This window comes from Dendropsophus ebraccatus, chromosome 3 (genome assembly GCF_027789765.1).
Source record: "Dendropsophus ebraccatus isolate aDenEbr1 chromosome 3, aDenEbr1.pat, whole genome shotgun sequence".
In the NCBI taxonomy this organism is placed as follows: domain Eukaryota; kingdom Metazoa; phylum Chordata; class Amphibia; order Anura; family Hylidae; genus Dendropsophus; species Dendropsophus ebraccatus.
Window position 1 is genome coordinate 193,911,258 of NC_091456.1, and position 16,000 is coordinate 193,927,257.

At 47.1% G+C, this 16,000-nt stretch overlaps 1 protein-coding gene across 1 annotated transcript in view; it reads left to right on the forward strand.

Moving 5' to 3' along the window:
* Positions 1-16,000, forward strand: part of LOC138786649 (uncharacterized) — a 55,890-nt gene that overhangs the window by 13,282 nt on the left and 26,608 nt on the right. The window contains 3 exon segments of the mRNA XM_069963628.1: positions 2,755-2,826; positions 2,923-3,715; positions 5,665-6,849. Coding sequence (XP_069819729.1) covers positions 2,755-2,826; positions 2,923-3,715; positions 5,665-6,849 — 2,050 coding nt within the window.

Sequence of the window (16,000 nt, forward strand, 5' to 3'; positions counted from 1 at the left end):
CGGGAGCCGCGTCATAGAGAGAAGGAAATTCCCTCCCACTGGGGGCGGGCCGGCCGGCCTCCAGTGATTGAGCACCGGCCCGATACCCGTGGATAGAACGGCGCTGTACACGGGAACCGGGCCGCGGATCAAAAACCGGACCGCGGCATGGCTTAGCTGTGACGGCGCCATTCTATCCCTGTGTCAGATTAACCCCTTAAGGTCAAAGCCTATTTTCGTTTTTGCGCTTTTGCTTATTCCATTTTAAGTTTAAAAGTCCATAGCGCTTGCATATTTTCACCTAGAGACGTATATGAGCGCTTATTTTTTTGCGAAACCAATTGTACTTTGCAATGACCGGCATTATTTTTCCATAAAATATGCTGCGAAACCGGAAAAAAATCATTTGCGCTGTCAAATTGAAAAAAAAACGAATTTGTTTTGATTTCGGGGAGTTTTGCATTTACGCCGTCCGTCCTATGGTAAAACTGACTTGTTATGCATGTTCCTCAAGTCGTTACGATTACTATGATATATAACATGTATAACTTATATTGTATCTGATGGCCTGTAAAAAATTCAAACCATTGTTACCAAATATATGTTCCTTAAAATCGCTCCATTCCCAGGCTTATAGCGCTTTTATCCTTTGGTCTATGGGGCTGTGTGAGGTGTCAGTTTTTGCGCCATGATGTGTTCTTTCTATCGGTACCTTGATTGCGCATATACGACTTTTTGATCGTTTTTTATTACATTTTTTCTGGATTTGATGCGACCAAAAATGCGCAATTTTGCACTTTGGAATTTTTTTGCGCTTACGCCGTTTACCGTGCGAGATCAGGAATGTGATTAATTAATAGTTCGGGCGATTACGCGCGCGGCGATACTAAATATGTTTATTTATTTATTAATTTATATTTATAAAATGGGAAAAGGGGGGTGATTTGGACTTTTATTAGGGGAGGGGATTTTTTATTAATAAAAACACTTTTTTACTTTTTTTTTTACTGTAACTAGAAGCCCCCCTGGGGGACTTGTATATAGACAGCACTGATCTCTCATAGAGATCAATGCTGTGTATATACACAGCAAAGATCCATTAGATCGGTCATAGATTGCTATGGCCTGCTGCAGGCCATAGCAATCTATTGCCGAGCCGGGATCAGCGTCATTCCGACACTGAGGCCCGGCACGGGCAGAAGAACGGATCTCCCCCCCACGATCGCATCGCGGGGGGGAGATCCGTCCCACTAGACACCAGGGACGTGAGGTCTGAAGCCTCTAAGTGCAGCTGTCAGGTTTGACAGCTGCACTTAGAGGCTTAATTAGCCGGCGCGGCAACGGGACCCGCGCCGGCTAATAGAGGCACTGCCCGGCTGCACGTGTCAGGCGGGATCAGCGCCGTTCAGCGCCGGCGGGACCCCGCTCTGAACACCCCGAGCGGCACCATGACGTATCAGATACGTCATGGGTCGCTAAGGGGTTAAAGAGCATGTACCTGATGGAACACCCTCTTTAAACAATGACCCTGTAATGGTTTCCCTTCACAACATCTTACACAGAGACCTCCCGGGTCTCCCAGCCATCCCAGCTCACCCGCCGCGGATTCCGCAGCTCGCGGCCGCACGCATCTCCGTCTGTGCCATTGACTCCATTCTATGCACAGGCACATTTCGCTGTCCGCCCGAAGAATGAACGGCCGTTCCACCCAGGTCCCATAGTGTGCACTTACCCTTACTATCCGCCAAGTCAGCTCATCATCTGATCCCACAACTTTTTCCAGATATTGCTCGGTCACGTCTGTCCGTGGTGAGAGCACACCGGGTAACACTCTACATAGGGTCCCTACAGGCTCCTTGTGACAAGCTGATCCAGCCACCAGTGGTATCTCCATAGACCCGTCACAGGTCACAAGTAGTTCAAGTGCTTGAGTGCTCATTAGTTGAGTTGAGCATTTTTCAGGGCTTGAGTTATGAGTAACGAGCCCCATCAAAATAAATGGGAGAGTCGAGCATTTATCCAGATGCCCCTGCCCTGCAGATCGGAGGGGGCCTAGTTTACCCATTGCATTTTTACCTTCTAAGTTTTGTATAATTTGTCCCTTGAAGGGATGTGTAAACAATGGGGGAGATTTATCAAACATGGTGTAAAGTGAAACTGGCTCAGTCGCCCCCGGCAACCAATCAGATTCCACCTTTCATTTTCCAAAGAGTCTGTGAGGAATGAGAGGTGGAATCTGATTGGTTGCTAGGGGCAACTGAGCCAGTTTCACTTTACACCATGTTTGATAAATCTCCCCCATAGTATACAAAAATTTGAATTAGTATTTAAAGGGGTTTCTCCAGCAGTCAGCCTTTTTTGGTGCCGCTGGTGCATATATTGCAATAAATGTGTTATACTCACCTGTCCCCGCTCCCTCTGTGTCCTCCTCCTGGTGTCGCTGATGTCCCACACTGACTGCAGCCCCTTTATTTCTGAGACAACTTTGACACTGGGAATGCTGGGACATTATACAGTAACACCACTGGAGGGGTGGGGGGGATGACTGTGTGACCATTGTGTGTGTCAGGTTCCTATAAGGTGTCAGGACGTGGCGGTCTATTTCTCCATGGAGGAGTGGGAGTATGTAGAAGGACACAAGGATCAGTACAAGGATGTGATGCTGGAGGATCAGCAGCCCCTCCCATCAGCAGGTAATAGACAGGACTATATACACACCTCCTCTCTGTATTATCTGGATGGAAAGAATGAATTCAGTCTCTGTGTGTGTTCCCTCCAGTCAGATCCAGTAAGAGAACAGCACCAGAGAGATGTCCCCGTCCTCTTCTCCCACAGGATCAGGATCAGGTAGATGGAGATGTTCCCTATGATCTGTACATCCCACCTGACTTCTCCTACTGTCTGATGACTTTTACAATATTTCTCTCACATCTTATGAATCAGGGGGAAGATGACAACAATATTAATGCTCCAGAGATAGATGACGGCAGTGATGAGCAGTATAAGGAGGACATTACTACAGAAAAGGATATGAACTATATTAATGAAACAGACATAAAAGTAAAAGAAGAAGAGACAGATGTGAGCAGTGATGAGCAGTATAAGGAGGACATCACAAAATGGAAGGATTTGAACTATACTGATGCTATACACATAACAGTAAAAGAAGAGGAAGAGACGGATGTGAGCAGTGATGAGCAGTATAAGGAGGACATCACTACAGGAAAAGATATGAACTATATTAATGAAACAAACGTAAGGGTAAAAGAAAAAGAGACAGATGTGAGCAGTGATGATCAGAATAAGGAGGACATCGCTATGGGGAGGGATCTGAACTTTACTAATGCTATAGACACAAGGGTAAAAGAAGAAGAGACAGAAGTGAGCAATAATGAACAATATAAGGAGGACATTCGTACAGGAAAGAATTGGTGCTCTTTTCATGCTACAGACATAAGGGTAAAAGAAGAAGAGACAGATATGAGCAGTGATGAACAGTATAAGGAGGACATTACTATGGGGAGGGATCTGAACTCTATTAATGCTACAGACATAAGGATAAAAGAAGAAGAAGAGGAGGAAGAGACAGATGTGAGCCGGGATGAGCAGTATATGGAGAACATAACTACAAGGAACAATCTGAACTCTATTAATGGTACACACATACGGGTAAAAGAAGAAGAGGAGGAGACAGATGTGAGCGGTGATGAGCAGTATAAGGAGGACATCACTATAGGTAAGCACCCAGGTGGAATATTATAACCCTGTGTCCTGTCAGTCTTCTCTCCTGTATAATCCCCCATACAGTGACACCATTATAGGAGATAACACACACTGTGCTTCTATATTATAGACATGAAATACATCCATGTGGACGAGGCCGATATATATACATAATTTGCTGTCAGTACTGATGAGGGGGGGGGGGGAGTATGATACAATTAACCCCTATTAGACTTCTATCAGATAACTTAAAAAAAAACAAAAAACCGGTAGAGATGGGCGCTGCTCTAGATGAAATCTTGGGTTTATTCATAAAATCATGTCACAACGAACAAACCGATTGGTTTCGAAGTCGAAACGACGACTTCTTCAGGTAATTGCATATACAATACTAAAACACACGCTCTATTTACCTATATCAGAAATGGTCATTTATCCGTCACAACGGATGTAATTTCCGCCCACAACTACACCGTTGGCCCCGCCCAGTGACTGCATCGGCTTATAGGCCCTGCCCCTCAACAGCCATTGAAAGAGGCCAGCCTAAAGGTTTAGGCCACACCCCCTCTAGGTTGGCCTATACCAATGGCCGCTTAGGGGGCAAGGCCTATACGGCGATGACATCATGGGGCGGGACCAACTGTGGTGTTGTGGGCGGGGCTAAGTGGCCACGCCCAGATAGCACAATTCACAGATGATAAAAGATCACTTTTTACTGGAACAAGCACCATGATGTATAATATAAAATAAGATATGAAAACTTCTAAATTTACCCTTTACACCTAGAGAAGTCAGAATGCAAAAAAGGGGGGGGGGGGAACAGTGTGACTTTAACTGGGCTCTTGCTGTGATGGGAAACGCCCCTTGCAGGCTTAAGATTCATTTGCATATTAACAAAACTGTTTTTAAGGGAATGATTAGAGTCAGATATAAAAACTTGTCCTTTTATATCTAATCTGTTACTATTTCCTGACTGTAAGTTTTTTTCTTCCCAAAATGTGTACCTTGTTATGGGGGCTGCCATCTTGCCTGGGCTATTCTTAGCAGCATTTAGTGACATGCATTACTGCAAGACTTATGGACATAGACAACAATAAGCAGACTCTGTCCCTTTGAGATAAATGTGAAGCATTACTGAGCGCGCCCAGTGACCTTTGAAGAGGTCATTCCACAGGGAGCTTCTATTGTCGCCTCTATCTTCTGGTGTCACATGATGCTGCAATGCTGTACAGCTCACTTTACAGCAGCCTCCTCTTATCACCACAGACACAACAGGAAGTCTCCGCTTATTTTTAGCTCCAGTGTTGAGATCGAAAACTGCAAGATATCAGGATTATTTTATGATATAGATGGTTAGATGGAAAATTAGAAAAAACGTCACCAAGACCTGTAAATTCCGCACAGAATTTCGGCACCGATTCTGAAGTGTGAACAGGCCCTAAGGGGAAGTGTTCATCTTGCCTCATAAGGCCCCGTTCCCACTGAGCAAAACTAGCGGTATGCCGTTAGCCTCCCACTCATAATGGGAGTCTATGGGAGGCGCGCGCTCCTGCCCTGTCCGCGCTGAAGAATGAACGGGCCTAACAGAAGCTGCCCTGGGTGCCATTGAAATTTTTTCCAGGAAGCATAGACATCTGTCAGAGATAGGTGTCCCTGCTCCTTGTAAAGCATGCTACACTGATAGCGTAAGGAGACTAAATATAAGTTGTCTCTATACACAGGGAGGGAAAAGATGGCGGATTCCTGGAGAGGCTGCACATTACTTACAGAGAGCGGAATAGATGAGGTGTGTAGTGCTGGGAATACGCTGCTGTCACCATGTTGGCTGTTGGGAGTGATGGAGGATGATGGGAGGTTCCATGATGTCACATTCTGCACATGATGTCACACAAACAACTACAGATAAATATAGGACACATTTCCCAGGTTATTACTCAGACGTAATCTCTTTTCTATTGGCAGATGAGTGTCCCCGGAGATCAGAGGGAAATCCTATCACACAAGATACATATGCAGAACCTTCTATTCCCCCAGATATACCCCCAGCCCCTCACAGCAAAGATCTGCCATCTCATCCTGTTATACAAGTCCTGTCTACTGATCCATCGCAGATTATTGAGAACAGTAAGGAGAGGCCATTTTCATGTTCCGATTGTGAGAAATGTTTTATTCATAAATCGAGTCTTGTTAAACATCAAATAATTCACACAGGAGAGAAGCCGTTTTCATGCCCAGAATGTGGGAAATGTTTTGCTCGCAACTCAAGTCTTTTAAAACATAAAAAAATTCACACAGGAGAGAAGCCATTTTCATGTTCAGAATGTGGGAAATGTTTTGTTAACAAATCATCTCTCACTGTACATGAAAAAATCCACACAGGGGACAAGTCATTTTCCTGTTTAGAATGTGGGAAACGTTTTATTACAAAATCAATACTTCTTACACATCTCAGAATTCACACAGGGGAGAAGCCATTCTTATGTTTAAAATGTGGACAATGTTTTTCTCAGAAACTACAGCTCACTGAACATGAAAGAACTCATACAGGAGAGAAGCTGTTTTCCTGTTTAGAATGTGGAAGATGTTTTACTCATAAATCAGACTTTGTCAAACATCAAAGGAGTCACACAGGGGAGAAGCCATTTTCATGTTCAGAATGTGGAAAATGTTTTACTTCAAAATCATATCTCACTACACATGAAAGAACTCATACGGGAGAGAAGCCATTTACGTGTTCAGAATGTGGTAAATGTTTTACTGAGAAATCGCAGCTCACTGTACACGAAAGAACTCATACGGGAGAGAAGCCGTTTTCATGTTCAGAATGTGGAAAATGTTTTATGGGGAAATCACAGCTCAGTGTGCATATAAGACTTCACACAGGAGAGAAGCCATTTTCATGTTTAGAATGTGGAAAATGTTTTACTGCAAAATCACAGCTCACTATACATGAAAGAACTCATACGGGAGAGAAGCCATTCTCATGTTCAGAATGTGGAAAAGGTTTTTCTGATAAATCACAACTTATTAAACATCAAAGAATTCACACAGGGGAGAAGCCATTCTCATGTTCAGAATGTGGAAAAGGTTTTTCACAGAAAGCACACCTCATTAAACATGAAAAAACTCATACAGGAGAGAAGCCTTGTTACAAGTGATGAATGTGGGAAATGTTATATGCAGAAATATAGACTTAATTATTATGAGAAGCAAATTCAGAGCGCTCCAATAATCACTCACGCCACAGCTATGTATTCACCCTTGTGTATAGGAGATGGCGGTAATACAGATATACCGCAGCTCCAAACTTGTTACCATTGTTAATAAAAATGTTCTTTTAAAACATAGTAACCTCTCCCTCCATCTCATGTGGATATAATATATATATATATATATATATATATATATATATATATACAGTTATGATGATGTCACTGCTCCTCATCCATAAGACACTGCGACGGGAGGCCGAACCTCCTTAAAAAGACATTTATTTCCGTCCAGAAGATACGAGTTCCGGGACACGATCAGATGCATGAAATGTGGTTCCAACTTCCGGCATCTGTGATATTCTGGAGACTTTGAGGCCAGAGGAGTATCTCGCTTCAGGTGGCAGGTGACACAGGTCCTGACTGGGCGGCAGCGGCCTCCTCTGTCCCAGGATTATCCGGAGTCCCTAATCACGTTAGTACAATGATAGGACTCTGACCAGCAATGCTCACACAGTGCCAGTCAATTATACAATTGTTTCTGTGGCACTGGATGGAAACATCATAGAGTGCCACATAAGTGTCTTAAAGCGGTTGGCAACTTATAGTAAAATAGTTCAGTGCACAGTACTAGTACTTGTACTCACTGCGCTTACTGACAGTAGCTCCCTGTGTACCTCATAGAACTAAAATCAGACTCCCCTCCTCCAGGCTGTGCTGTCCTGCTCTGTGGTGAGTCTGTCCATAAGATGGCCGACATGGAGGAGCATGTGACCATGCACAACCCCCAGTGTGCCTGTATATGCCTATGGAGGATGATGGGGGTGGGGCACAGTACATGCTCCTCCATGTCAGCCATCTTATGGACAGACTCACCACAGAGCAGGACAGCACAGATTGGAGGAGGGGAGTCTGATTATAGCTCTATGAGGTACACAGGGAGCTGCTGTCAGTATAAACATTGAGTACACTTACTAACACTGTACACTGAACAATTTTACTATAAAGTGGCCAACCCCTTTAATCGAAGCAGGGACTCCTATCAACCTGACAGGTGTTCCGATTTCTTGCAGTAAACTACTAGGTATAGAGACTTCTTGAAGTATAAACTACAAAAAAAAAACACAAAACACAGGCTTAGAAACATAGAAGATAGGAGAAGATGTCCGTCTAGTCTGCTTTTATAGTACAGTATCCAGCAGAGGAGGTTTATTCTGGCCTCACCACATCAAGGTGTCGGGCCTCCTAATGACCACCATGAAAGGCATATCAGTAGTCATAAAAGGTTTGATCGGTCGGGGTCTCTAAACCCCAACAATAACTAGAATGTCACTGAATCCATCATATCGCAAGTGACAATTTTGATAAGGGTGGAATTACACGGGCCGATAGGGGCCCAATAATACCTGTAAACGAACGCCGATCTGCTAGATCGGTGGTCGTTTACTGGGCCTATTACATGGCCCAATAATCGTTTAGCAAGGGCTGCAGGGACATCGTTAACGATTTCCTTGCAGCCCTTGTTTAAACTGTATACATTACCTATGCAGGCTGCAGGGCTCCTCTTCCTCTGTGCTTCTCCCCGGGTCCCGCGCTCCAGCTTCAGAGCGGCCTGTGTCAGCTGACAGGCCGCTCATGCAATCATTGGCTGCGGCGGTCCCGGCCTGTGATTGGCTGAGCGGCCTCTCAGCTGACAGGTAATGTATTCCTCTTTGCTAATCATCAGCGTCGGCCGCGCACCGCTATTGCACGTAGCGGTATGCGGTTGGCGCCCGGCGATTATAGGTCAGAACCTATATCAACGATCAGCCAATGACTACGATCATCGGCTGATCGTTGTCTTTATTACAAGGAACGATAATCGGCCGGATAGGGCCAATTCGTCCGATTATCGTTCTGTGTAATAGTGGGGGCTGGGGGTGTGTGATGCTGCACAGAGGGGGCTGGGGGGGGTGATGCTGCACAGAGCGGGCTGGGGGGGTGATGCTGCACAGTGGGGGCTGGGGGGGGGTGATGCTGCACAGAGGGGGCTGGGGGGGTGATGCTGCACAGAGGGGGCTGGGGGGGAAGCACAGAAGGGGCTATATATATGGAGGGGATGCTACACAGAGGGGCTTATATGGGGCACAGGGGGAGCACGGTAACTGTGTGAAGCAGATGTGGACTTTGTATAGAGATGAGGATGATGCTGGAGTGAAGAGTCTAAAATGTCTCTGGCAGATCCTGTGGTGACGAGTCATGGCCGGGGAAGTCTTCATGATGGCCGGAGCCAGATGGAGAGGAAAAGGAAAAACAATCAACTTTGATTTAGCAAAATGTCATCATGGAGAGAAGCCGCCTCCTGTAAGTCCTCATGGAGAGAAGCCGCCTCCTGTAAGTCCTTGTCATTATCAGATGAAGTGTCCCATAGACAGCAGCAGCCTCCTGTATGGCGGAGCTTAGTGGGGTTGGGACAAGGCTAGAGGGAGCGTGGTTAGCAAGGGGCCCATGGTATCCTTAAACCGCCCCTGACAATGAGACATTGCTCTGTTCATTCTTTTACGGGAGGAATTTCAAGCTGAATTTAAAGGGGTATTCCCCCAAGAGCTAAAAAAAATTTAATGCTCCCAAACCTAGCTGGCCTTACTCACCAAGTCCCTCTGAGTATTTTGAGACGTCTCCCGTCTTTCTAGCTGCTGCCGTTCTCAAGTTACAAGTTTTTCTAAAAGCCGATCTATAACCAAGATAGAAAACTACATTTCCCATCATGCAATGCTTATGCCTGATGATGGTGAAGTAGCAGAGCTGAGACAATGAAGGAGATGATGACAGTGTAGCAGAGCTGAGTTGGGGGTAACGGCGTAGCAGAGCTGAGTTGGAGGTGACGGCGTAGCAGAGCTGAGTTGGAGGTGACGGCGTAGCAGAGCCGAGTTGGCGGTGACGGCGTAGCAGAGCCGAGTTGGAGGTGACGGCGTAGCAGAGCTGAGTTGGAGGTGACGGCGTAGCAGAGCTGAGTTGGCGGTGACGGCGTAGCAGAGCTGAGTTGGCGGTGACGGCGTAGCAGAGCTGAGTTGGCGGCGATTGCGGGGGGGGGCGGAGCTAGCCGCAGGCGATTGTGGGGGGCGGAGCTAGCCACGGGCGATTGCGGGGGGCGGAGCTAGCCACGGGCGATCGCCGGTGCGGGGGGGCTGTGTGCTGCGGGTGAGTGCTGGACACAGCCCTGAGGCTCTGGACACAGGGGGTGAGCTCTGGGCTGGGGGCGACTGGGTGGCTGCTGTTAGCTGCGCTGATCACTGTCTCCCTCTGTAACAGCAGCCACCCCATCAGTGTTCTCAGTCACTTTACTGTGCTGGGACTGAGGACACGTGATGCCGACACAGAGGGTGGGGGCCAGGAGCAGGGAGCGTGTCGGAGTGGACTGAGGTCTGATGATTCTATGCAATCCATGGGGTGAATGCAGCTGGATAACAGCAAAACTGTGCAGAATCCTTAATAACTGTATATTGGAAAGATGGAAAGCTACGGGTGGGCAGTGTATTAAAGTGTCACTGTCGTGAATTTTTTTTTTGCAGAAATCAATAGTCCAGGCGATTTTAAGAAACTTTGTAATTGGGTTTATTATCCGAAAAATGCATTTTTATCATTAAAAAGCAGTCTGAAGCTCTCCCCCCTGTCTTCATTGTTCTCCTATGGAGAGAGCTAAAGAAAAGACCAAAACAGGACAACAAAGAGTTAATCTACAAATCCCTCACCTGTTATCTCTTCTGACCATCACCAGTGACCTGTCTGAGCTCGGATTACAGCTGTCACCCAGCTCCGTGCCTGTAATCCTCTGTTATCTGCTTTTTGCTGCCGGCTAACTCCCTCCTTCCTCCTCCCCCCTCCCCTCTCCCTAGAGCAGACAGGGGACGTCTCCTGCAACAAGTCACAATTTTCAGATTTTTTGGAGTGGATGAAAAAGAGGAAGGAGGGGGGGACCTGGGAAAAGGCTTTTTACATGCAGATAATGGCATATTTGCCTAATAAACCCAATTACAAAGTTTCTTAAAATCGCCTGGACTATTGATTTCTGCAAAAAAAAAAATACGACAGTGACTCTTTAACCCCTTGCCTCCGCAGCCTGTTTTGGCCTTAATGACCAGGCTAATTTTTCAAAATCTGACCTGTCTCACTTTATGCTCTTATAGCTCAGTGATGCTTTAACGTATGCTAGCGATTCTGAGATTGTTTTTTTGTCACATATGGCACTTTATATTAGTGGCAAAATTTGGTCACTACTTTGTGTGTTTTTTGTGAAAAACATCAAAATATCATGAAAAATTTGAAAATTTTGCATTTTATGAACTTCTGAAATTCTCTGCTTCTAAAAAAGGAAGTCATAGCACATAAATTAGTTACTAAATCACATTACCAATATGTCCTCTTTATTCTGGCATAATTTGGGAAACATATTTTACTTTTTTAGGCTGTTATGGGGCTTAGAAATTTATTAGCAAATTATCACATTTTGTGAAAGTTTCCAAAACTGATTTTTTTTTAGGGACCAGTTCTTTTTTTAAGTTGATTTAGGAGGCTTGTATGCTGTAAAACCCCATAAGTGACCCCATTTTGGAAACTAGACACCTTAAAGAATTAATCTAGGGGTATAATGAGCATTTTAACCCTACAGGGGCTGGAGGAAAGTATTCACAATTAGGCCTTAAAGAAATCGAAAATTTTAATTTTCCAATAATATATATGTTTAGATTAAAGTTTCTCCTTTCCAAAAGGAACATGAGAGAATCTGCACCCCACAATTTGTAACACAGGTTCTCTTGAGTACAACGGTACCTCATATGTGGGCGTAAACCACTGTATGGGCACACAGCGGGGCTCAGAAGGGAAGGAGCGCCAATTAGCATTTTCAGTTCAGATTTTGCTGAAGAAGTTTCTGAGCGCCAGGTGCGTTTGTAGTGCCCCTGTAGTGTCCGCAGAAGAGAACCCCCCCATAAGTCACCCCATTTTGGAAAGTGCACCCCTCAAAGAATTCATCTTGGGGTGTGGTGACCATTTTGACCCCACAGGTATTAGAGGAAAGTATTCAAAATAAGACAGTAAAATTGAAAAACTTGAATTTTTCCAATAATATGTTTGTTTAGTTTGAAATTTCTCAATTTCACTAGGAACAGGGGAGAGGCTGCATGCCCAAATCTGTAACGCAGGTTCTCCTGAGTAGAACGGTACCCCATATGTGGGCATAAACCACTGTATGGGCACCCAGCCGGGCTCAGAAGGGAAGGAGCGCCAATTAGCATTTTCAGTGCAGATTTTTCCGAAGAAGTTTCTGAGCGCCAGGTGCGTTTGCTGAGCCCCTGTAGTGTCCGCAGAAGAGAACCCCCCCAAAAGTCACCCCATTTAGGAAAGTACACTCCTCAAAGAATTCATCTTGGGGTGCAGTGAGCGGTTTGACCGCACAGGTATTAGAGGAAAGTATTCAACATAAGACAGTAAAAATGAAAAACTCGAATTTTTCCAATATATGTTTGTTTAGTTTAAAATTTCTCAATTTCACGAGGAATGGGAGAAAAAATGTACCCCAAAATCTGTAACGCAGGTTCTCCTGAGTACAACGGTACCCCATATGTGGGCATAAACCACTGTATGGGCACACAGCGGGGCTCAGAAGGAAGGGAGCGCCAATTTGCTGGAGCAAAACCGCAGCTAGTAATGGTTATTAGAATAGCGCAGTTACTAAAATACAAAAAAAAATGAGATTACAGGCAACGTGGGGTGGTTACGGGCAGTCTGGGGTGGTTACGGGCAACCTGAGGTGGTTACGGACAACGTGGGGTGGTTACGGGCAACGTGGGGTGGTTACGGATAAACTGAAGTGCTTATAGGTAATCTGGGATGGGAACCTGTAACGTGCGGTGGTCGGGGGCAACGTGTGGTGGTCGGGGGCAACGTGTGATGGTCGGGGGCAACGTGCGGTGGTCGGGGGCAACGTGCGGTGGTCGGGGGCAACGTGCGGTGGTCGGGGGCAACGTGCGGTGGTCGGGGGCAACGTGCGGTGGTCGGAGGCAACGTGCGGTGGTCGGGGGCAACGTGCGGTGGTCGGGGGCAACGTGCGGTGGTCGGGGGCAACGTGCGGTGGTCGGGGGCAACGTGCGGTGGTCGGGGGCAACGTGCGGTGGTCGGGGGCAACGTGCGGTGGTCGGGGGCAACGTGCGGTGGTCAGAGGCAACGTGCGGTGGTCAGAGGCAACGTGCGGTGGTCAGAGGCAATCTGGGGGGAATTACATGTGATTAGGGGCAACCTGGGGGGGTTACAGACAATCTGCGGTGGTTACGGATAAACGGAAGTGCTTATAGGTAATCAGGGGTGGGTACATGTAATTTTGGGTGGTTACGGCAATCTGGAGGGGGTCACTGGCAACGTGTGTGAGTTAGAGGCAACGTGCAGTGGTTACAGGCAACGTGCGGTGGTTATGGGCAACGTGCGGTGGTTAGTGGCAAGGTGCGGTGGTTATGGGCAAGGTGCGGTGGTTATGGGCAACGTGCGGTGGTTATGGGCAACGTGCGGTGGTTAGTGGCAACGTGCGGTGGTTAGTGGCAACGTGCGGTGGTTAGTGGCAACGTGCGGTGGTTAGTGGCAACGTGCGGTGGTTAGTGGCAACGTGCGGTGGTTAGTGGCAACGTGCGGTGGTTAGTGGCAACGTGCGGTGGTTAGTGGCAACGTGCGGTGGTTATGGGCAATGTGCGGTGGTTATGGGCAACGTGCGGTGGTTAGGGGTAATCTGGGAGTAAACTGCAATTATTACTATAATTAAAAGTGTGTGTTTTATTTTTTTGTATGTTTTTCACTTTTTGTACTTTATACATTAATTATCACTGTATTACTATGATTACTGTGATATTTTCTATCACAGTAATCATAGTTCAGTGACAGAGACCAAATTGGTCTCTGTCACTTTAAATTTTCAGAGCTAACTGCTTCTGGAGCGCATGCGCACTTCAGAATCAGCCTGGACGTCGAGGAGGACGGAGCTCCGTGGATCAGGTAACGTATGTGGGAAAGGGGGGGTGACTGGGGGACGGGGGTGACTGGGGGGGTGGGGGGGCGACTTGGGGGTGGGCACGGTGACACTTTTTATCCCCTGTCACCAATGATTTATGGTGACAGGGGATAAAAAGTGCCGGCAGCACTGGGAACAGGCGATCGGCGGTATATAGTATATACCGCCGATCGCCTGCTCCGGGACCACACGGGGGGGTCCCCGATCACTGCCCCATGCTCTCCGCTACCTCCGGTGGCGGAGAGCATGGGGCTTTGATCATTATTTTATATCCATCCCTGCGAACAAACATCGCAGGGATGGGGGCGGCCATCTTGGATCTGATGGCCGCCCGGGTACGGGGATCTGAGGTCTGATCGGGGGGCTGATCTGGGGTCTGAGGGGACATTTTTCATCTCCCCCCACCGTGGATTCACGGTGGGGGGAGATGAAAGCTATCGGCGGCGCCGGTAATGCCCGGTACCGGCGGATCGCCGCTAAAGAGGTAGTAGCGGCGATCCGCCGGTATCGGAGGACGAGGGGAGGTGGGCCGGGGGACACACTGTTAGTGGCGGTGAGGGGAGGCAGCGTTCTGCAGCCTCCCCCCGCCGCCCGATCGGCGGGGGACACTGAATCTCCCCATAGACGCTGCGGTCGCATTGACCGCGGCGTTTATGGGGTTAACTGCCCGGGGGGGAGCGTGGCTCCCCTCCGGGCAGTGGCAGCAGGAGGATGCTGTGTGACACAGCCTCCTCCTGCTGCCCGATCTCACCTAGGGACAGAGGGGGGAGGCAGGGAAGGCATGACGTCCAGGGACGTCATGATGCATTCTGCCACTGCTTTTCATGACGTCCCGGGACGTCATATTGGGGGAAGGGGTTAATGCAAAAATAAATTTGGGGGGAATACCCCTTTAAGAGCAGATTCCTCTTCAATTCCTAGTCTTTTGCTCAGTGTGCATGAGCCCTATAGAAGCAATGAGTGACCAGGGTGACAGGAGTGTGCAGCAGTGCCAAGGGAATTCATGTCTGACCTGGAGCTTCTAATGAGAGAGACCCGTCTCCAGTCCAGGGTCTGTTTGTTTTTTTAAATTAAATCTCTTTTTATTGAATTATCTCCCAGTACAAACAAAAAACCCTAAGAGTCCATACCCTCTCCACCCATTCCCACCCCAGCCCCCTCCCAAAACCTTCCATTCCTCAGAACGAGGTAGAAAAACATATGAAGCAACACTCTAATTACAAGAAAATTCCATAAATTATCTTTGTTTTCCAGTCTACCGGAAGAGAGTCCAAACTGAGACAATCCTAGTGCCCACCAGCTGACAACTTAAAAAAACAAAACACAAATCGTCATCACAGCATACAGGAAATATGGCTAATGTGCGGGAATCTGGGGGTGCAAGATCAGGAGTAGCCATCCATTTACCCCAAATCTTGTCAAATTTCTTGGTGGCTTTCCGTTTCTTGTATGCATATTTCTCAATGCCGATCAACCAATTACCTTTCCCACAAATTCCGCTATTGAGGGAGGGGTCTCATCAAGCCAGTGTTTGGCAATAAGCTTACGTGCCATAAATAAGATACGAGCCACTGCAGTTTGTTCCACTATCGCTAGATCATCTACATATCCCAATATATAAACCAGCGGGGATTGCTGAAGTTGCACCGAATAGGCTTTATGTATAGCTGACGCCACCCCTCTCCAATAGCGAAATAGTTTGGGACAGCGCCAGAACATGTGTAAGAGACCCCCTTCATGAATATGACATCTTGGGCACATGGGTGTATCCCGGACATTCATACGGTAGACAAAACTGCGGTGTACGGTACACACGATGTAACAGGTATAGATGTGAGAGACGGTGCTGTTCCCCTAGGGACAGTTTAGGTGTCATTTCCAATTGTTATTTCCATTGGCCTTCTTCTGTAGGACCAATGTCTGCCTCCCATTTCTCCCACCCAAGCAAGGTATCCATCCACAGACAGCTGTTTCGGGGTATTTGCCCCTCATCAGTGTGGAGTAGGTTTTACGTACTAGCATTGCTCCCACTAGCCAGAAACCTACTCCATACTGA